This window comes from Macaca nemestrina, chromosome 18 (assembly GCF_043159975.1).
Source record: "Macaca nemestrina isolate mMacNem1 chromosome 18, mMacNem.hap1, whole genome shotgun sequence".
Classification (NCBI taxonomy): domain Eukaryota; kingdom Metazoa; phylum Chordata; class Mammalia; order Primates; family Cercopithecidae; genus Macaca; species Macaca nemestrina.
Window position 1 is genome coordinate 20,079,738 of NC_092142.1, and position 23,074 is coordinate 20,102,811.

Consider the following 23,074-nt stretch of genomic DNA (forward strand, 5'->3'; position numbering starts at 1 on the left):
CTTAAAACGGAGCAATGACCCAATGAGACAGAATAGAGGCAGTAACACATGGAGTGTCTGGAGCAAGACCTTGCTCTTGGAAGCAGAAGTGATAAGTTTTAGCCCACTTGGCTCTGAGTCACTTGAGACCTACATTAAATCACAGTCATCTCTGGACCTCAGTTTCCTCATCTGGCCTAGATGGTCTTTGGTAACCCTTTCAGTTTTGACTATTTAGAAATCAAATCCAGGTGATCCCACTGAGCTCCATGCTGTAATAACTGGAGGAGAAGAGGACTAGAATACAAGGCCAGAGATCCTGGCCCCATGGCCAGCCTATAACACCCCTAACTGTGTGGTAGAGGCACTGGGATGAGCGTCTACCACCCCTTTCTAGATTTACCCAAATTTCACATATTGGCCAAGTACATGGGCTCTGGAATCAGACTTAGTTCTGGGTTTAAACTGAGTTTTCCCATTGAATTACTGAATACTGAGCAACCTTGGGCAAGTCTTAACCCTTCTGAATCTCAGGGTTGTTTTTTTTTTTGTTGTTTTCTTTAAGAGATGGGGTCTTGCCATATTGCCCAGGCTGGTCTTAAACCCCTGGTCTCAAGCAATCCTCCCGGCTTGCCTCCCAAAGTGCTGGGATTATAGGCGTGAGTAATCACGCTCTGCCTCAGTTTTCTTATTTGTAAAATGCTGGTAGCAGGATTAATAACTGGACATATTTCAAAAGACTATTTTGTGTGTGTGTGTGTGTGTGTGTGTGTGTGTGTGTGTGTGTGTGTGTGTGTTTTGTTAAGGGATAGGGTCTTTCTCTGTCACCCAGGCTGGAGTGCAGTGGCAAGATCATAGCTCACTGCCACCTTGAGCTCCTGGCCTCCAAGAGATCTTCCCACCTCACCCTCCCAAGTAGCTGGGACTGTAGCCGTGCACCACCATGCCTGCCTTTTTTTTTTTTTTGGATAGATGGGGTCTTTCTTTGTTGCCCAGGCTGATCTTGGACTCCTGGCCTCAGATGATCCTCCCTACTCTGCTTCCCAAAGTGCTGTAATTACGGGCATTAGCCATTGTGCCCAGCCCTGTTGCATACTTTGAATAAGACCCATGCATAGTGTTTAGAACCATATCTGTCACTAAAGGCTCAATACAAATGGCTCCAGGCCAGGTGCAATGGCTCCCACCTGTAATCCCAGCACTTTAGGAGGCCACGGCTGGAGGCTTACTTGAGGCCAGGAGTTCAAGACCAGCCTGGCCAACATGTCAAAACTCCATCTCTATAAAAAATAAAAAATAAAAAAACTAGCTGGGTATGGCGGCCTGTGTCCGTAGACTCAGCTACTCAGGAGGCTGAGGTGGGAGGATTGCTTGAGCCCAGGAGTTCGAGGCTGCAATGAGTCGTGATCATACCACTGCACTCCAACTTGGGCGACAGAGAGACCTCAACACAGGAAAGAGAAAGAAAAGTGGCTCTCACGACCACTTTTACTATTAGCCTGTGCTTGATACCGGCTTTTGCCTAACTTTAGAGATGTCAGATGAATGAATGGGAATGAATGAATAGAAGGAATGATTCAACCCAGGGTCAGCATGTGCTGGGGATGGCCCTGTTCACAGGCCCTATTCACACCCCTAATACGGGTGAGGCAAACCACTTCCTCTGCATAGCAACCCCTTCTCAGCTACTGCCTGTTAGATCCTACTCCTCACGTTCCAACTCCCAGGATTCAAGCTACATCATCCGGCCCACCTGTTGAATCTGATGAGCTCCTGCCTTAGGACGGTGTTCATGGATTCCTCATAGACCACGGGGTACAACTTCATGACCTCTTCCAGGTCGAAGTCTTTCGGAAGCTTGGAGAGAATGTCTTGCGCCAACTCCTCAACCACTTCCTTAAAGTGCAGGCAGAAGAGAGGTGAGTGAGAAGCAAGCCCTACAGGCTGTGGCTTTGGATACACTTGAAGTACTGATCATCTGGCTTTTCAAATGTATTCTGTGGGACTTTCCTGAGAACTCTCCAACCGAAGCCATTTCTGCCTCCGGTGGGGAAAGGAGTCCCTCATCACCCCAGCAGCCTTGGAGAGGACCTCGCCTCTGGGCCCAGGAGAGTAGAGGCCTGTCCTTGGCAGGGCACGGTGGTTCACGTCTGTGATCCCAGCACTTTAGGAGGCCGAAGTGGGTGGATCCCAGGACTTTGAGACCAGCCTGGGCAACATAGCAAAAGCCAGTCTCTACAAATAATACAAAAATTAGCTGTGCGTGGTGCTGCATGCCTGTGGTCCCAGCTATTTGGGAGGCTGAAGCAGGAGAATCACTTGAACCCAGGAGACAGATGTTGCAGTGAGCTGAGATCTGGCTGCTGCACTCCAGCCTGGGTGACAGAGGGGGACCTTGTCTAAAAGTGAAAAAAAAAAAAAAAAAAGAGTCCTGTCCTGACACCTCAGGCAAGAGCCGAAGGGCCAGGTAGCTTCCGGGCAGCACCGAGCCTCTGTCTTCAATGTCACACCAGGGTGAGAATCTCCCACAGCCTCAGGCCCCTGAGGATTAGCTCCTGATGCTATGGGACCTTTTCTCAGTGCCCACAACACCTGGGAAGGCAGCAGGCCATTCTTCAGCATTGAGCAAGAAAAGCACAGAACGCTGAGCTTAGCCAAGCAGGGAGGGGAAAGGCCTGGAGGCTCAAGGAGGAACAAGACCCGGGTGTGGGAGAGACAGACACCCTGCGGTCCTGTGGATGAGGGAGGCTGGGATGTGCACTTCTTTCCCTCTTCCCACTGTGAGGGGAATTTCCACTCCTACGTCGGGACACACCAACCAGGCTGGTGTACCTTCATACCAGTGATACTTAATGGCACTAGGAACCAAATCATGAAAGCAAATTAGCAAGTTCTACAGTTGGGAGGGGTTGAACAGGAGGAGGTAGTTTGGAAGGTGGAGAAAGAAAGGGATGGGAGAGGAAGCAGGTGGAGTCAGGAGATGGTGGCTCCGGCTCTGGCTGTGTCCTTGATTTTATGAAGGCCTGGAAGCCGCTCACTTGCTCTCTCAGGATTTGTTTCTCTCTCTGTTTGCAGACTAAGGAAGGTGGTCTGGGTCAGTGAATCACAAAGAGTGGACTGGGACTACTAGATGTACCCAGGATTTTAGGTTGTTTCCAGGACACAGAAAAATCATGTTGAGTCACGTGGTGAGAAAGGTACTCTTTCAGGTTTTGGAGTTTTCTTCATTGTTGTTGTTGTTATTGTTTTGAGATAGTGTCTCACTCTGTCATCCAGGTGGGAGTGCAAAGGCACGATCACAGCTCACGGCAGTCTTGACCTCCTGAGCTCAAGTGATCCTTCCGCCTCAGCCCCCTTAGTAGCTGGGACTACAGGCATGCCCCACCACACCCAGTTAACTTTTTTTTTTTTTGAGACGGAGTCTCGCTCTGTCGCCCAGGCTGGAGTGCGGTGGCACGATCTCAGCTCACTGCAAGCTCTGCCTCCCGGGTTCACGCCATTCTCCTGCCTCAGCCTCCCGAGTAGCTGGGACTACAGGCGCCCGCCACCACGCCCGGCTAATTTTTTGTATTTTTAGTAGAGACGGGGTTTCACCATGTTAGCCAGGATGGTCTCGATCTCCTGACCTTGTGATCCGCCCACCTCAGCCTCCCAAAGTGCTGGGATTATAGGCGTGAGCCACCGCACCCGGCCCCAGTTAACTTTTTTTAAGACAGGGTCTCTCACTGTCACCTAGGCTGGAGTGCAGTGGTGCAAGCTCAGCTCACTGCAGCCTCCACAGCCCGGAATCAAGTCATCCTCCCACCTCAGCTTCCTGAGTAGCGGGGATTACAGGTGCGCGCCACCGAGCTCGGCTAATTTTTTTTTTTGACGGTCGGTGTTTTGCCATGTTGCTCAGGCTGGTCTCAAACTCCTTGGCTCAAGTAATCCACCTGCCTCGGCCTCCCAAAGTGCTAGGGTTACAGGATGAGCCATGGTGCCCAGCCCTTGGTTAACTGAAAAAAACTTTTTTTTTGTAGAGATACGGTCTCCCTATGTTGCCCAGGCTGGCTTCGAACTCCGGGCCTCAAGTGATCTGCTTCAGCCTCCCAAAGTGCTGGGACCACTGGTGTGGTGTGATCCACCACACCTGGCCTCTTGTCAAGTTCTGACCATCTTTCTCTTTTTCATTCCTTTCAAAAATAAAGTTTCGGGTCAGTGCCAATTCTTAGACACTCACACATCATTCTCCTTTTAACAAGAAGCCAGCAAAGCCTCAGCTCAGGGGCTTTGGCCAGCAACATTATCCGGGAAGAACTTAACAACTGTTCAGGCTGGGAGCGGTGGCTCATGCCTGTAATCCCAGCGCTTTGGGAAGCCAACATGAACAGATTGCTTGAGCCCAGGAGTTTGAGACGATCCTGGACAATATGGTGAAACACTGCCTCTACAAAAAATACAAAAAAATTTAGCTGGGCATGGTGGCATGTGCTTGTAGTCCCAGCTACTCAGGAGGCTCAGGCAGGAGAATTGCTTGAGCCTGGGAGGCCAGGTTGCAGTGAGACAAGATCACACCACTGCACTCCAGCCTAGGTGACCGAGCCAGACTGTGTCTCAAAAAAAAAAAAAAAAAAAAAATTAAAAAGAAAAGAAAAACAACAACAACAACAAACAGAAACCAAAAAACACCAACTGTTCAGCTTTCATTTTCTTTTTATGCCTATCATGACTTTATGGAAATGATACTGGGTTTCCACTTATGGTTCTGATGTGCAATCTTTTAAATTAAAAAAAAAAAAAGAAGAGAGTTAGTTTTAAAACATTATGTAGAAAAAAAAAGCAAAAGAAAAAGAAAAAAAGCAAAAAACCCATTATGTAAATGGAGTATAGGTGATAGGTGGATATAGCAGAAAACGTAAAGGTTATACAGGAATAGCTGACATTCTGGACATGCTGGTTCCCTTGCAGCTCTGGATATAACGACTCCTGGCAGTAAGGCCACCGTGCCCCTTCCCTGCCACTGGCCAGGAGGCTGCCAGGCCCCCGCTCTCTGCCTTCTTGGTCATCCTCCAATCCTGTGTGCCCACTGGATGGAGAACTGCCTGGGAAATAGGATTGAGCCCCCTTTCCCCAGCCCAGTTACCTGAGGGGACTTGCCACTTCCTCCTGACTGTCTAGGGAGGGTCAGCAGGACCCCCTCAAACAGCTGGTTGGTTTCCTGGTTGTCTTTGGTGATGTCTGCATTCTCATGGAGGCCAAACACTTCTGGGTGGGCTGTGATGGGGAGGCTCCTGAGATAGTCGATATAGGACTGGAAGGGAAATCTTCAGTTGAAATAAACGAGGGACCCCAGAATCCCACAGATGACTCCAAGCTTAGCAGAACCCAATCAGAACAGGAATCACACTGCATCAGTAGCACAGGACACACACACACACACACACACACACACACACACACACACACACACACACACACAGAGGCTGGGTGAACACATCCCTAGCCCTCCCTCATACAGTTTTCTGGGCAGTGTGCATGAAAGCAGATGGGGCTGAATTATCTCTCAGCCCACCCTGGCTTCCTCTCTGCTCCCCCAGTGGGCCTGGCTTTGGACCCAGACAGAACTGAGTTTAGATCCTAGCTCTATCCCAAACTGTCAGAGGCATTCGAACCACAGCGACTCCATCTTGTATAGGAGCTGAGTAAAATAAGGCTGAGACCTACTGGGCTGCATTGTTAGGAGCTGAAGGCATTCTAAGTCACAGGATGAGATAGGAGTCAGCACAAGATACAGGTCACAAAGACCTTGCTGATAAAACAGGTTGTGGTAAAGAAGCCAGTCAAATACCCCCAAACCAAGATGGCCACGGAAGTGACCTCTAGTTGTCCTCACTGCTCATTACACACTCATTATAATATATTAGCATGCTATGAGACACTCCCACCAGCGCCATGACCGTTTACAGATGTCATGACAACGCCAGGAAGTTGCCCTATGTGGTCTAGAAAGGGGAGGAATCCTCACTTCTAGGAATTGCCCACCCCTTTCCCGGAAAACTTATAAATAATACACCCCTTGTTTAGCATATAATCAAGAAATAACTGTAAGTATAAACAGTTGAGCAGCAACGCATGCCATTGCTCTGTCTATGAAGCAGCCATTCTTTATTCCTTTACTTCCTTTTTTTTTTTTTTTTGAGACAGAATCTTGCTATCTCCCAGGCTGGAGTGTAGTGGCACTATCATGGCTCACTGTAACCTCCGCCTCCTGGGTTCAAGCAATTCGACTGCCTCAGCCTGGGATTACAGGCGCATGCCACCACACCCAGCTAATTTTTTATATTTTTACTAGAGACGGGGTTTCACGTGTTAGCGGGGATGGTCTTGATCTCCTGACCTGGTGATCCGCCCTCCTTGGCCTCCCAACATGCTGGGATTACAGGCGTGAGCCACTGTGCCTGGCCTCCTTTACTTTCTTAATAAACTTGCTTTCGTTTTAGTCTATAGACTTGCCCCAAACTCTTTCTTGTGCAATATCCAAGAACCATCCCTTTGGGTCTGGATCTGGACCCCCTTCCGATAACAAAACTATGTGCCCTTGAGTTTGTCATCTGAAACCCCAGTTTCCTTATCCGTAAATGGAAAAACAAGTGTAGTTATGAAGTATAAACCAAAAGTAAAATCCTAAGACCCTCCACTCTAAAATTTAACCTGAAAGCCTGGTTCCGGCCATGAGGGGAAGTGGGGGTCAGACACGCCTCATTATACCCCTGCAGCATTACCATCAACATACAGACCCTAAGTCTGATGAGAAACATTTACAATCTAGTCTCTCTGAAGCCTGCTACCTGGAGGTTTCATCTGCATGATAAAACTTGGGTCTCCACAACCTCTTATCATAACCCAGGCATTCCTTTCTATTGATAATAACTCTTTCAACCAATTGCCAAACAGAAAATGTTTAAATCTACCTATCACCTGCTAGCCTCCACTTTGAGTTGTCCTGCCTTTCTGGGCTGAACCAATGGATATCTTAAATGTATTTGATTGATGCCTCACGTGCTCCCTAAAATGTATAAAATCAAGCTGCACCCCGACCACCTGGAGCACATGTTCTCAGGATCTCCTGAGGGCTGTGTCACAGTCCATGGTCACTCATATTTGGCTCAGAATAAATCTCTTCAAATATTTTACAAAGTAAGAAAGAGACTCTTTTCATCCACAGAAGGAATCAGGCCTTGGCATGTGACAGGTCGTGGTGTTATATATATATCTACTGGTTTTCATCCATGGTTCCTGGCTTCTAACTCCCCTAGCCCTTGTTACAGTCACCTGTTATAATGTTGGGTGTGTTAGGCCTTAGGGGCAGGCCGCAGAAAACAGAATCTCTCTGACCTTCTCTTGCCCTCCTTTTACCTGCCCCCAAGCAAGACTCAAATCTTCCCCTATCTTTCTGATTGTGAGTCTTTTTGTTTGTTTGTTTTAGACAGGGTCACTCTGTGGCCCAGGCTGGAGTGCAGTGGTGGGATCTTGGTTCACTACAACCTCTGCCACCTGGGCTCAAGCGATCTTCCCACCTCAGCCTCCTGAGTAATTGGGACTACAAGTGCACGCCATCACACCCGGCTAATTTTTGTATTTTTAGTAGAGACGGAATTTCACCACACTGACCAGGCTGATCTCAAACTCCTGACCTCAAGCCATCCACCGGCCTCAGCCTTCCAAAGTGCTGGGATTACAGGCATGAGCCACTGCGCCTGGCCTGATTGTGAGTCTTAAGACTCCACCTAGAGAGAGAGGGTCCTGCCCTATACTCTGGGGGATGTCATGCAACTTCCATAAAGACCCAAGAGGACTGGGTGCAGGGAGCTTCTGGAGAGCTGACCACACGGAGGTTCCTGGAGGGTATTTCACCCAGGGAGGGCATGGAAGTTCCCACTCCTTCCGCCATACTTCACCCTATGCATCTCTTCATCTGTATCTTTTGTAATATTCATTTAATAAACCGATAAACCGAAGTGTTTCTCTGAGTTCTGTGAGCCGCTCCAGCAAATTAATTGAATTAATTTCAATTAAAGGGGGAGTGGTGGGAACCCCAACGTGAAGCTGGTTGGTCAGTTCTTGAGGCTGGGACTTGTGACTGGTGTCTGGGGTGGGGGAAAGAACTGGGGACTGAGCCCTCAGCCCGTGGGATCTGACACTATCACCAGGTAGATGGTATTGGAATTGAATTAGAGGACACCCAGTGGGTGTCCACTGCTTAGTATGTGGGGAAGGGGGAACCTCCACACACTTGGTCACAGAAGTCTTCTTCTGTGTTGATGGTGGTGGTGGTTGTGGTGCGAGAGTAGCGGAAAAATACGATTTGAGAGTTTTTCTGTTCCACAGGTGATCAATAAAAGTAAGCTCTTTTTTTTTTTTTTTTTTTTTTTTTTTTTTTTTTTTGAGACAGTCTCACTTTGTCACTCAGGCTGGAGTGCAGTGGCATGGTCTCAGTTCACCACAACCTCCACCTCCCAGTTCAAGCAGTTCCCCTGCCTCAGCCTCCCCAAATAGCTGGGATTACAGGCAGGTGTCACCACACCTGGCTAATTTTTATATTTTTAGAAGAGACTGCGTTTCACCATGTTGGTCAGGCTGGTCTCAAACTCCTGAGCTCAAGTGATCCACCCACCTCAGCCTCCCAATGTGCTGGGATTACAGGCATGAGCCACCGCACCCAACCTGTAAACTCTTTTCTATCCCTCAGATTTATTGTTTTCATCTTCCTTTTCTCATTCCCTGTCCAGTTATTCTGTTCCTCCCTTTTTGCCACCGTCTGAATGTTTGTCTTCAAGTAGCAATGTCCATCTTGCTCACTACCAAGGCTCAATCTTGATCATCTTTCTCTCTCCCTCCTCCACCCAGATGGATCCAATATTTTGAAACATCTTGTCTACCAAATACCAAGCCCTCCATAAACAGTAGCCATGTCTCTCTTGCAGGCTTTTGGGAATATTGGGAATAGCTTTTGGATTCAACTCAGGAAGCCCAAGGTGACCCCTGGGCTCCTTGGCTATGCTGCAGCCCTGTAGCCATATAGAGATGACGGAGCCCTGTGGGCTAAGAGGTGGGCCTCCCTGCCCGCCCCTTACCTGGTAGGAGCCATGAGGAGGGATGTAGTAAGTGTCTCCAGGAGCAAGGGAGTAATAGTCCTCCTCAATTTCCTTACAGTAGAACATGGACAGAAGTGATAGCAGGAGACGCCGGTCTTTGTCATCAGTCACTCTGCCTCCATAATTACATTCCCCTGGGGACAACCAACAGAAAGAGAGGTTGAGCCCAGGGAAGGTCATCATGAGCTTGGTGGTTAACATAAAACACGGCATTCTTCTGGCCAAAGATCTCTGCTGGGACACAGAGATAGGGACAGCAAGCAGGGAAATTCCGGGCAGAAGATGGCAGGTCCCCTGCAAGGGCCCCACCCTCAAGCTGAAAAGCCTGAAACTACGGCCCAAAGTGAGAACTTACATCCCTGTTTTCCCACTTGAATGTTGCCTTTTCTGAAACAACCCATGACCTGCCCCGCCCCCGCAACCCATGCCCATCAAAACCCCAGGCTCGGCCAGCAGAGAGAGAGAAGCAGCTGGACATCAGAGAGAAGTGGCTTGACTTCAGGGGACCAGCTTGACAGTGTAACGTTGGAGAAGAATCTGGTTGGAGATGGCTGGACTTCCTGAGAAGACTACCTTCCTGCTCCATCCCCTTGTAGCTCCCTTTCCCACTGAGAGCCATTTTCATCGGCAATAAAATCCCCCGCATTTACCATCTTCAATTCATTTGTGCGACCTCATTCCTCCTGGACACCTCTTGTACAAGAGCTCGGGTGCCATGAGTGCAGGTGCAAAAGGCTGTCACACTGACCCGCCACTGGGCGGTTAACATTTAAGCTGTTTGTGGACGGCAGAGCTAAAAGAGTACTGTAACCCTTCCTCTGGGTGACAGAGGGAGACTCTGTCTCAAAAAAAAAAAAAGACATTTTGAGAGAGAGAGACAGACCACATTCATATAACTTTTATTACAATATATTGTAATTGTTCTATTTTATTACTGTTGTTGTTAATCTCTCACTGTGCCTAATTTATAAATTAAACTTTATCATAGGTATGTATGTATAGGATAAAACATAGTGTATATGGAGTGCAGTAAAATCCACAGTTTCAGACATCCACTGGGGGTCTTGGAACATATCCCTGATGGATAAAGGGGGACTAATGTATATGTTGAGATGGTGGCAGTAACAGTGGGTGGTGCCTTTGCTAACTGTGCCCCCGACAGAGAATTACAATGAGCAAAGACCCTTGCCAATTCATGCTGGAAATGTAGAGTGGGCAAGAAATGGATCTATGATGTCTTTTATACCCTTGAGGTTTGAGGATTGTTAGTGATCTCAGCCTAACTAGCCTATCCCGACTGGAACAGTTGGAAGGTGACTACTCTCAAGCTGGCTGGTTTATGACCAGCAGGCAGTTGGTTTATGGCTTGCAGGCAGTTCTCTACGCAGACCATATCCCAGGGCAATCATGCACTCATGCTATGGTCTGAAGAGGAACCCTAGGATGTGCTTCTGTGTGCCCTGGAACTGTGGGAATATGGCTCACTTCTATTTATTATTATTATTAGTATTAGAGTCGGGGATCTCACTGTTTTGCCTAGGCTGGTCTGGAATCCCTGGGTCCAAGTAATCCTTCGGCATCAGCCTCCTGAGTAGCTGGGACTACAGGTGCAAGTCACTGTGTCCAGCTCCAGGCACACTTCTTTGGAGACGGTCTTTCACCAAACTGAGATCCACTGTGTGTGTGCTGTGTGTATCATTTGGGGCTTTGTTCTAGGGAACACTATATGGAGTTAAGGTCAGTGTGACCTTCTGGCATGGAACTTAATCACTGTAAAGCCCAGTCTCTCCACCTTGGCACTCTTAACATGTTGGATCGGATAGTTCTGTGTTGTGGGGACCACCTTGTACATCGTAGACTGTTCAGAAGCATCCCTAGCCTCCACTACTATAACTGCCAGTAGCACGCGCTATGACAACCAAAAGCATCTCCAGACATTGCCAAATAGCCACTGGGGGCCGAAATCACCCACGGTTGAGAACCACTCCTTTAAGCCTCTGTCTTCCCAGCTGTAAAATGGGGTTATTAACATGGAGCTCATAAGATTAACGTGAAGACTCAATGCATTAATCACAGGTATATAGTGCCGGCCACATGCCTGGGGAAGGAATTCTAACAAACTCCTTAACATATGGAGCTGAAGAGGAAATTGTGTGTGATCTTGATGCCCCAGTTTTTTAATTAAGCTGCATTTTGACCTTCAGCCATGATCTTCCATTCATTTAGCACACGTCTATATTTGTTCCTATCTCTGGGACTGTGCGGCATGTTCCTTGAAGTTAGCGGTCACGTTTTTTAGGTTGTGTATGTGTATGTTTTTTAAGAGATGGGGTCTTGCTCTGTCACCCAGGCTGGAGTGCAGTGGTGTGATCATAGCTCACTACAGCCTTGACCTCCTGTGCTCATGTGATCCTCCTGCCGCAGCCTCCTGATAACTGGGGCTACACGTGCACAACACCACACCCAGCTCATTTTTATTTTATTTTTTTGTAGAGATGTTGCCTAGACTGGTCTCAGACTCCTGGGCTCAAGCAATCTTCCCACCTTGGCCTCCAAAAGTGCTGGGATTACAGATGTGACCCACCGCACAGAGCCTATGATCAAGTTTTATACATTTACATTCTTCCATATGATATACATATCATGGGCTAATAAAAGGTTGCCGATTGATTGCTTTAATACAAAACAGCTAGGGTCATTTCTACCTCAGGGTCACTCTGCTGCGAATGTTCTCCTTCCTCTATGTCCCACCCAGTTCATTCTTTTCCACTCATAAAATTCCTACTCACCCCGAAAACCCATCTCTTACGCCTTCAAGAAGTTTGCCATGATCATCTCCTCCTCCTACCCCAAGATTTAATCATTATGCTGCCCTTCTACTTTATAAATGTTTCTCTTGTTGAAGTTATTACTATGTTATCTTTTTTTTTTCTTCTTTTGAGACAGGATCTCACTTTGTCACCCAGGCTGGAGTGAGGTGGCACGATCAGAGCTCACTGCACCTCCACATCCTGGGCTCAAGCAATTCTCCCACCTTAGCCCCCTGAGTAGCTGGGACTACACGCATGTACCACCATGCCTGACTAATTTTTGTATTTTTTGTAGAGATGGGATTTTTCCCCGGCCAGTCTTAAACTCCTGGCCTCAAGCAATCCCTCCACCTTGGTCTCCCAAAGTGCTGGGATTACAGGCATGTTCCACTGCTCCTGGCCTGTATTTTTTTATTATTATTATTTTTGAGATGGAGTCTCTCTCTGTCACCCAGGCTAGAGTGCAGTGGCACAATTTCAGTTCACTGCAACCTCCGCCTCCCCACTTCAAGCAATTCTCCTGTCTCAGCCTCCCAAGGAATAGTAGGACTACAGGCACGCACCACCATGCCCAGCTAATTTTTTTAATTTTTAGTAGACACGGGGTTTCTATATGTTGGTCAGGCTGGGCTCAAACTCCTGACCTCAGGTGATCCACCTGCTGTGGCCTTCCAAAGTGCTGAGATTACAGGCATGAGCCACTGTGCCCCGCCGGCCTGTATCATTTTTTAAAAATATTTTTCTTCTTTTGGAGACTGTGAGTCACTCAAGGGTAAAGATTCTATCTTAATTTTTTGTTTGTTTGTTTCCTTACAATATCTAGCATGATGACCAGCATTAGTAAGAGCTTGATGTTTATGGTGAGTGAGGGAGGGAGGGAGTAAATAAGTGAATGGAAATGGGAGCAGAACAGCAGGAGGGTGGAACATGATACTGGAGGTTTACAGTGGAAAAACCCCTCCCTTAAATACCTGTCAGGTAGGTCAGAGCATCAAAGGGTACCTCCTTGTAGTCATTGAGAAACATCTGGATCTGCCACATACTAATCCTCAGGTCAGATTCATTGAATTCATAGGGAATATTCCACCCTGTGTGCGGGAGAGCAGAGAGAGGCTTCAGTGCTGAGAGCTCTTAATTTCCACTCAAAGACCAAGCCGAGGGAGTTAAGCATCATTATGGATCAAAAGCCTCTTTCAGGCCCATGAATATCAAGCACCGGGACCAACTATTAGCCTGGACATTTACCGCCAACGTGGGAGCCATTCTGCCTGAGAAAACATCCATTCTAAAATCAATTTCCTTATGTACCTCCCCATTTGTTAAGAAGATGTTAATGTCCTGGGATTTGTGGAATGAGAATTATTCAGCCTGGCAGGAATACGGCGGTAATGCATGGAGCTCCAAAAATAACACCGCGGCATGGCTAGACAGCAGGAGCTACGACTGGGCAACAGAGCCACGTTGGTTCTGAGAATTCCCCTCCTCGAGCTCATGGGAAAACTGAATGGCCAACCTTAAAGAAATGACCACTCATATTTCCAAGGGTGTAACGATAAATGCCCATTGGGGGCTGAACATGTGTAAACCAGGCATGGTGCAGGATACAAGAAAGAGTATGGGGAAGCCTATGCTCAATAGAGAAGTTTTTTGTTTGTTTGTTTTGCTTTTGTTTGTTTGTTTGTTTGTTTTGAGACAGAGTCTTGCTCTGTCCCCCAAGCTGGAATGCAGTGTTGTGATCTCAGCTCACTGCAACCTCCGCCTCCTGGGTTCAAGAGATTCTCCTATCTTAGCCTCCTGAGTGGCTGGGATTACAGGCATGTGCCACCATGCCCAGCTAGTTTATGTATTTTTAGTAGAGACAGGGATTCGCCATGTTGGCCAGGTTGGTCTTGAACTCCTGACCTCAAGTGATCCGCCTGCCTCAGCCTTCCAAGGTGCTGGGATTACAGGCGTGAACCACTGCGCCCAGGCTCAATAGAGAAGTTCAATTTCCTCCCAAACACTCGCTTTCAAATTAGAAGTATAACAAAATAATAAAATTCGTGTGCCAGCAAATGAAGCATGACTGGCAGTTAGTTGCAAGCCAAACGGTTGCTTGGCTTTTTTTTTTTTTAGAGGCAGGATCTCGTTCTGTTGCCCAGTCTGGAGTGGTATGATCTCCGTTCACTGTAGCCTGGAATTCCCAGGTTCAAGTGATCCTCCCACCTCAGCCTCCCAAGTAGCTGGGACTACAAGAATGTGCTACTATGTCAGGCTAATTTATTTATTTTAATTTATTTATTTTTTTAATATTCAGGAGTTCTAGGCCAGCCTGGCCAACACGGTGAAACCCCATCTCTACCAAAAATACAAATATTAGCTGGGTGTGGTGGCATGCTTGTAGTTCCAGCTACTCAGGAGGCTGAAGTGGGAGGATCGCTTGAACCTGAGAGGTGGAGGCTGCAATGAGCCAAGATCACACCACTGCACTCCAGCCTGGGTGACAGAGCGAGACCCTGTCTCAAAAAAAAAAAAAAAAGTCTATAGGTAGATTAATATGTAAGCAAAATGTTATATATTCATACAAAGGAATTTGTTGTTGTTGTTGTTGTTGAGACAGGGTCTCGCTCTGTCACCCAGGTTGGAGTGCGATGGTGTGATATGGGCTCACGACAAACCCCACCTCCCTGGTTGAAGCAATTCTCATGCCTCAGCTTCCCAAATAGCTGGGATTATAGGTGGGCACCACCACACCCGGCTAATTTTTGTGTTTTTACCATGGGGTTTTACCATGTTACCCAGGCTGGTCTCAAACTCCTGGCCTCAAGGGTTCTGCCTGCCTTGGCCTCCCTAAGTGCTGGGATTAAAGGCACAAGCCATCACGCCCAGCCAGGTTGTCAGATTTAGCAAATAAAAATACAGTGAGAGTTTAATCTTAAATAATAAATCATTTAGTATAAGTATGTTCCAAATATTGCCTGGAAAATACTTATACTGTATCTTGCTGGCAACCCTATCTGAGCACAAGCTTAAACATGCACCTGCCTGGAAACACACCTATATGTGTCTGGTATCCTTTCCCCCAGGCCACCCAGGTGCACTGTCATCGCTTACCTAGGGGGCCGAAGTTTCTCCTCTCTTGAACAATGGCGTGGAAGAAACAAAGGCCAAATAACATCTTTTGCCACATCACCGCCTTCGCACAGCTTTGGAAGAACACAGGATCTGAGATGGGGTCATTGAGGTAGGAGCGCAAAAGGTTGGCCCGGAGCCCTTTGGGGGGCTCGTTGGTCATTTTGATTCCATTCTGGAGAATGCTGACCGGAAACTTCTCTGATGGATAGCTGGTTAGCCAGAGTCTGGAAGAACAATGGAGCCAACCTTTTAGAGCAATACAGTAAGTTATAGTGAAAAACAATAACAAAAACAATAACAGTAACGAAACAGTCCAGCCTGGGTAACATGGTAAAACCCCATCTCTACTAAAAAAATTGTTTTATTTATAAATTTAAAAAAATAACAAAAAATAATAGCTATGATTTATTAAATGCTACCAGAGCCAAAGCCATGCTAAGCATTTAACATACGTCCTTTTATTTCCCTTAAGCCTCACAGTCACCTGATGAGGAGGGATTCACTAACCCTTTTACCAGTGAGGAAACCGAGGCATGGCAAGGTCAGGTGGGTTTTTCAAGGACACGTCACTTGGCAGTAGATGAACCAAGATGTGAAAGAACTCAGGATTCTCTGACTCCAAAGCTCCTACATTTTTTTTTTCTTCTTTAATGTAGAGATGGAGTCCCTCTGTGTTGCCCAGGCTTGTCTCGAACTCCAGGGCTCAAGTGATCCTCCCACCTCACCATCCCAAAGTGCTAGGATTACAGGTGTGAGTCCCTGTGCTTGGCCCTAAGGCTGCTTTCTCTCTACAACGAGAGTTGAATAGTTGCAACAGAGACAATATGGCCACAAATCCTAAACTATTTACTATTGGCCCTTTACAGAAAAAGTTTGTGGATGCCTGTCATATAGGAAATGGCATTTGAAATGGGCCTTGAAAAATAGGGAGAAATTCTTTTTTAAAATGCAAGTTTATCTATGCCCACAAAAAATGGGAACATATGTAAAAGTGTTTAGAAGAAACCAGAATTGATAATTTTACCACCTATAGGTTAATATCTTGGCACACTGCATCTGAAGCTCTTTTTCAAAATTTTTATTTTATTTTATTTTATTTTACTTTTTTTTTTTGAGACAAGGTCTCACTCTGTCACCTAAGCTGCAGTGCAACGGTGCATCTCAGCTCACTGCAACCTCCACCTCCCAGGTTCAAGTTATTCTCCTGCCTCAGCCTCCCTAGTAGCTGGGATCACAGACGCATACCACCCCGCCTAGCTAGTTTTTGTATTTTTAGTAGAGACGGGTTTCAAAAAGTTGGCCAGGCTGGTCTTGAACTCCTGGCCTCATGTGATCCACCTGACTCAGCCTCCCAAAATGCTGGGATTACAGGCATGAAACACTGCTCCTGGCCAGTTCTTCTTCTTCTTCTTTTTTAATCTAATTTTATTTTTAAAGATATCTTGCTCTATTGCCCAGGCTGGTTTCAGACTCCTGAGCTCAAGTGATCCTCCCACCTCAGCCTCCTGAGTAGCTGGGACTATAGATACTATAGATGCATACAACCATGCTAAGCTCCCAGACTTTTATTAATTTGTTTTTCCTACCCAAGGTCAAATTACATATACATCATGGTCTCTTGGTTTTCATTGGTTTACTAGACATTAGAGAGATTTGTAACAGGTAGGTTTGGGGTTGAAAGATCGTTAGAGACACAGGACAGAGGCTGAGCCTCCCTGTGGAGGAGGGAGAGCTGGTGATCTAGTCAGACTCGGTGGGCTTTGGGCTGTGGTCCAGGCACAGGGCTGGGAGGGGTAGAAGAGTAAACCGGGGGCCTAAGGCCTGACTTCAGTCTGCAGATGGGTGATGTTTTTGGCTCATGTCATTGAACCCATACAATGCTGTGATGTATTTTTGAAGTAGTTGATACTTTTTTTTTTTTTTTTTTTTTTGAGATGGAGTCTCACTCTGTCGCCCAGGCTGGAATAATGCAGTGGTGCAATCTCAGTTCACTGCAACTTCCACCTCCTGTGTTCAAGGGATTCTTGTGCCTCAGCCTCCCAAGTAGCTGGGATTACAGACATGCACATCACGCCTGGCTAATTTTTGTATTTTTAGTAGAGACGGGGTTTCACCATGTTGCCAGGCTGGTCTTGAATTCCTGGCCTCATGTGATCCACCTGCCTCGGCCTCCCAAAGTGCTGGGATTATAGGTGTGAGCCACCTTGCTTGGCCCCAAACAGCATTCTTGAAACTAATGGACTTCTCTTGCTAATCTGACTTTGTAAATAAGCACCAAACACTTTGCCTCTTTTCCGGCAGACAACTAAGATGAAAATAACCAGCTAGCTTTATTGGACAGAGCAGGGGTTGACATATTTTTCCTGTAAAGGACCAAATAATAAGTATTTTAGACTTTGTGAGCCCATATGATCTCTGCTGCAACTACTTGTCATACAGAAGTAGCCATAGACAATATATGAATAAGCATGGATGTTTTTCGATAAAACTTTATGGACACTAAAATTTGAATTTCATAGAAGTTTCATGTATTATGAAACATGATTCTTTAGGTTTTTTTCCACACTGTTTAGTTAGCTTGCAAGCTATACAAAAACAACTGGCAGCAGGGTGCATTTGGCCATCGGGACATAGGTTGCTGCTCTCTGGCCTGGTATAAGAGAATCCCTGGTCTGGGTGTGGTGGCTCACACCTGTAATCCCAGTATTTTGGGAGGCTGAGGTGGGCGGATCACCTGAGATTGGGAGTTCAAGACTAGCCTAACCAACATGGAGAAACCCCATCTCTACTAAAAATACAAAATTAGCCACGTGTGGTGGCACATGCCTGTAGTCCCATCTACTTGGGAGGCTGAGGCAGGAGAATCGCTTGAACCCAGGAGGCGGAGGTTGCCATGAGTGGAGATCACACCACTGCGCTCCAGCCTGGGCAACAAGAGCGAAACTCTGTCTCAAAAAAAAAAGAGAATCCCTGAACATTTGAGTTAAAATGGACTTTAAAGTCTGTTTGGTTCATCTTATTATTCTATGAATGCAAAAACTGACGCTTAGCTTTGCTGGGCTTTAACAAAAAACAAATAGCTGTTTCCAATGTTGATTAAAATTCCAAAGAACCCCAGAAATGTAGGATAGAGGTAGGCAGGTGGCAGGAGGCTGGACAAATGATACCTGGAAAATGGTAGAATTTTTTTTATTATTATTATTTTAAACAGGGTCTCACTCTGTGGCCCAGGCTGGAGTGCAGTGGTGTGATCACTGCTCACTGCAGCCTCATCTTCTCGGGCTCAGGTGATTCTCCCAGTTCAGCCTCCCAAGTTGCTGGGACTACAAATGTGCGCCACCACACCCAGCTTATTTTTTGTATTTTTAGTAGAGACGGGGTTTTGCCGTGTTGCCCAAGCTGACCTTTAACTCCTGGGTTCAAGCAATCCACCTATCTCAGCCTCTCAAAATGCTGATATTACAGGCGTGAGCCAACACGCCTGGACAGGATTTTTTTTAGACAAATAATAATTTTTAAAAATTAGACTTGCTCACATTGAGTCTACCTTTCCAGCTACATTTCCTATTACCTTCTCCAACAACTTCTCATGGCATATACCAGAGTTGTAAGATAACTTCTCAGTATTTCCTTAATACCTCTCTTTGCTTTTCCAAATGCTGTCTCTTCTGCCTAGAATATCCTTCCTGGCAAACTCCTATTCATTCTTCAAAATCCAGGGCCATTGTCAGGCCTCCAGGACTTCCCCAACCTTCCCATCCCTTTTCTATATTCCATGGCTCTTCTTCAAATAGTGAGTAAATCAGATATGACATGGTATCAACATTATTCATCTATGGGCTGCCTTCTGCTAGACTGAAGAGCTTCTTTCTTTCTTTTTTTCTTTTTTTGAGAGGAAGTCTCACTCTGTCACCCAGGCTGGAGTGCAGTGATATGATCTCTGCTCACTACAACCTCTGCCTCCTGAGTTCAAGCAATTCTCCCACCTCAGCCTCCCTAGTAGCTGAGATTACAGGTGTACACCACTACGCCCTGCTAATTTTTGTATTTTCAGTAGAGACAGCATTTTGCCATGTTGGCCAGGCTAGTCTCGAACTCCTGCTCAGGGTATCCACCTGCCTCAGCTTCCCAAAGTGCTGGGATTATAGGCATGAGCCACCCTGCCCGGCCTAGACTGAGAGTTTCTAAGGGGCAGGACTGTGTCTTGATCATCTTCCCAGCCTGATGTCTGGAGGTTGGGTCCCAGAGAAGGCAGTGGTGGGACAGCATCTCACCTGAATCTGGCATTGGTGCTCTCAGGAACAATCACCTCCTCACAAATCTTCTCCAGTGTAGGCATCCAGCTTGTGGCCAGATGGCAGTTCTGTAAGACCACCCAGGTCCCGTCTTTGATGGCATTGTTGATCATTCTGGCAGCAATAGGGCCTTGGCCTTGGCCAAGGGAGATGGTCTGTGTTCTGGTACCTCCCATACCAAGGTCGTCAGCAAACTTCAGCAGGCCTGAGACCAGGAAGAAAGGAGGCTTTTGAAAGATGACAGGCTAGCTAAGAGTAACAGAATAGCCACATCAACAATAAACATGGCTCGGTGTGGTGGCTCACACCTGTAATCCCAACACTTTGGGAGGCCGAGGTGGGAGGATCACTTGAGCTCAGGAGTTGGAGACCAGCCTGGGCAACACAGTGAGACTCTATCTCTATTTAAACACACACACACACATATACACACACACACACACCAATACCAACACAAAAGGTGGGGTTCACATTAAAATTTTGGACTCAGAAAAAAACTCATTGGCTTCTGTTAATTACAAAATAAACATCTCTCTGGGGAAGCTCAAGACATCAGGTCAGATGGCAGATGAAGCTACAACCAACTTCTCTTTTGCTTTAAACACATAGACATTCTTGATAAAAAAAGGAATTATCTGAACTGAAAAGAAAAAAAAAATCAAGGTTTGAAAGAAAGGGATATTCCCAGGTGCCAAAAATGGGGAACTCAAAAATAAAGAGGTGAGCACATAATCAAATAACTAGGAAACTGATTTTTGCAAATTTATTTTAACGAGAAATATAAGCATTTGTAAAGTGAAATAAGTAAGTCTCTCACTTCTCTCTTCCCAGTGGTAGCCAGTGTTACTAGATTTGTGAATCCTTCCAGAAATATTTTATGTATTTAAATAAATGCATATCTATGATTAAATTTATATGAATTGTAGAATACTGCATTTTTTCCCACTTAACAATGTACGTATCTTATAGGTCTCTTCCATATTAGTACATGTATTAAGGCTTTTTTCTTTCATGGATACATAGTATATCACCATTGGAAAATACCACACTTTATTTCATTACTGTAGATGTTAAAGTTTTAATGTCCATGGGAGATATAGCTTTGCACTCATAAGAGGTGGGGAGCTGGAACTGAGACATTTGCATAAGGTTAGGATTCTCAAAGTGCCATACCTTCATGTTATGAAGACCAGACATTTGGCCAGATGTGGTGGCTCATGCCTGTAATCCCAGCACTTTGGGAGGCCGAGATGAGAGGATCACTTGAGGTTAGGAATTCGAGACAAGCATGGCCAACATGGTGAAACCCTATCTCTACTAAAAATACAAATATTAGCTGGGTTTGGTGGCGCACGCCTGTAGTCTGAGCTACCTGGGAGGCTGAAGCAGGAAAATTACTTGAACCCGGGGAGAGGCGGAGGTTGCAGTGAGCTGAGATCGTGCCACTGCACTCCAGCCTGGGTTACACAGTGAGACTCCATCTCAAAAAACAAACAAACAGAAAGAAGGCCATTTGACTACTGACCTAAGGAAAAGACATGGAAGCTCATAACTGGTCTGGAGCCTGTATGAAAAAAACAAACAACTCTCCAGTGAAAAATCAAAACACTGTTTATGCCACATGAATTTGAGGAGTGTGAGTTCACGGTACTCTCTGGTGTGGGATTCCTAAGCTGAGAAATTTCCCATAAAATTTGATTCAGAATGGCGACCCCCACTTCGCCCCCTGGGGTACCACTGTTTGCACAGGCAAAGTTGTTCTGTAGGGACACCCCTAAAACCCAAAGTATATGAGACTCCTGCAAAACAACACAAATCTGCTGATGGTGAACTCACAATAAAAAAAAATACACGAGGAAGTACATCACCATGAGGGGCAGGCAGCACATAAAAAAAATCAGGGTTAATATTCTAAGGATTACATATGGTCTCTGGTTAGGAGCTGCATCGTGTCCCTAGCAAAATTCATACATTGAAGTCCTAATTTCAGGTACCTCAGAATGTAACTGTTCAGTAGCTGGAGATAGGGTCTTTGCAGAGGCAAAGTTAAAATGAGTTCATTGGAATGGGCCTTAATCCAATATGACTGATATCCTTATGAGAAGAGGAGATGAGGACAGACACAGAGAGAAGGCCCTGTGCAGACATAGGGAGAAGATGACCATCAGCAAGCCAAGCAGAGAGGCCTCAAAAGAAACCATCCCTGCCAAAAGCTTGATTTCAAACTTCTTTCTTTGAGAATTGTGAGAAAATAAATTGCTGTTTGTTTGTTTTTTGAGATGGAGTTTCGCTCTTGTTGCCCAGGCTGGAGTGCAATGGCACAATCTTGGCTCACCACAACCTCCACTTCCCAGATTCAAGCGATTCTCCTGCCTCTGCCTCCCGAGTAGCTCATGCCAGTAATCCCAGCACTTTGGGAGGCCAAGATGGGTGGATCACTTGAGGTCAGGAGTTCAAGACCAGCCTGGCCAGCATCGTGAAACCCCATCTCTACTAAAAATACAAAAATTAGCTGGATGTAGTGGCACGTGCCTGTAATCCCAGCTACTCGGGAGGCTGAGGCACGAGAATTGCTTGAACCCGAGAGGTGGAGGTTGCAGTGAACCAATATCATGCCACTGCACTACAGCCTGGGCGACAGAGCAAGACTCTGTCTCAAAATAAATAAATAAATAAAATAAAATAATAAAAAATAAAACAATAATCATCATCATTGTGCACTGGCTAGTGAAATAATGGATCTCGGTAATGATTGTCATAGGCCACTAAAACTATTAAAGTCAGTGATTCCCAGCACTGGTTGCACATTGGAATGACTGGAAAGGCTTCATAAAACACAATTCATAAAACATCCCAAAGGTTTTAATTTAATTGGCCAAGGCTGTGGCCTATGCATTGAGATGCTTCTTTAAACTCCCCAGGTGATTCCAATGTGCAGCCAAGATTGAGAACCGTCACATTAGGTGAAAATCTGGTGGGAAACTTTATAAGGGAGGGAACGGGGGAACGGACAACCAGCTCACGCTGACAATGCCTGAGTCCCCAGACCTGTCTTTATCAGAAAAGACAGCCAGACAGTATGGATCTCGTGATGTGTGGCACTAGAAGGAACACAGTGTGAAGTTTCCTGTGGAATCATCCTAGCTGAATCTCACCAAGCTTCTATTTTGTTCTTTTTTTCTTTGGGAGGGGGCAGGGTCTGTCCCCTAGACTGGAGTGGTGTGATCATAGCTCACTGCGGCCTTGATGTCCCCAGGCTGAAGGGATCCTCCTACCTCAGCCTCCCAAGTAGCTGGAACTACAGGCATGTGCCACCGTTTCCAGCTAATTTTTTAATGTTTTATAGCAATGGAGATCTCACTATGTTGCCCAGGCTGGTCTCAAACTCCTGGGCTCAAGCAATCCTCCCAACTCATTCTCCCAAAGTGCTGGGATTACAGGCGTAAGCCACCTCTCCTGAACCCTCACAAGGTTTTTAAGGAAAAAACTTTGAATTATCAAGATACAACAGTGGGAAATTTCTGCATTTCTGGTTTCTCCTGAAAAATCAGATGATCTAGCAATTCTGGGCTTACATTCCCAAATGGCCCAATTTGTGGGTGCCGAGTAGCAGCTGAGCCCTTTAGGTGGAAAAATAAGAGTTCCGTGGCTCCACTTCAGCCTATGAACCACATGGCCTTCAGAGTCATCTGAACTTGAGATCCCTGCTGTAAGGGACGGGCTACTGATATCCACCCACACA

General features: G+C 46.2%; 1 protein-coding gene across 2 annotated transcripts in view; it reads right to left on the reverse strand.

Annotated features, from left to right (window-relative positions):
• Positions 1 to 23,074, reverse strand: part of LOC105485052 (dynein axonemal heavy chain 3) — a 208,513-nt gene that overhangs the window by 6,662 nt on the left and 178,777 nt on the right. For both annotated transcript variants that reach the window (XM_071084215.1, XM_071084216.1), the window contains 6 exons: positions 19,312 to 19,537; positions 15,017 to 15,261; positions 12,895 to 13,011; positions 9,093 to 9,247; positions 5,102 to 5,269; positions 1,733 to 1,875 (listed from right to left, as the gene is read on the reverse strand). In XM_071084215.1, the coding sequence (XP_070940316.1) occupies positions 1,733 to 1,875; positions 5,102 to 5,269; positions 9,093 to 9,247; positions 12,895 to 13,011; positions 15,017 to 15,261; positions 19,312 to 19,537 (1,054 nt within the window). The remainder of the gene's footprint in view (positions 1 to 1,732; positions 1,876 to 5,101; positions 5,270 to 9,092; positions 9,248 to 12,894; positions 13,012 to 15,016; positions 15,262 to 19,311; positions 19,538 to 23,074) is intronic.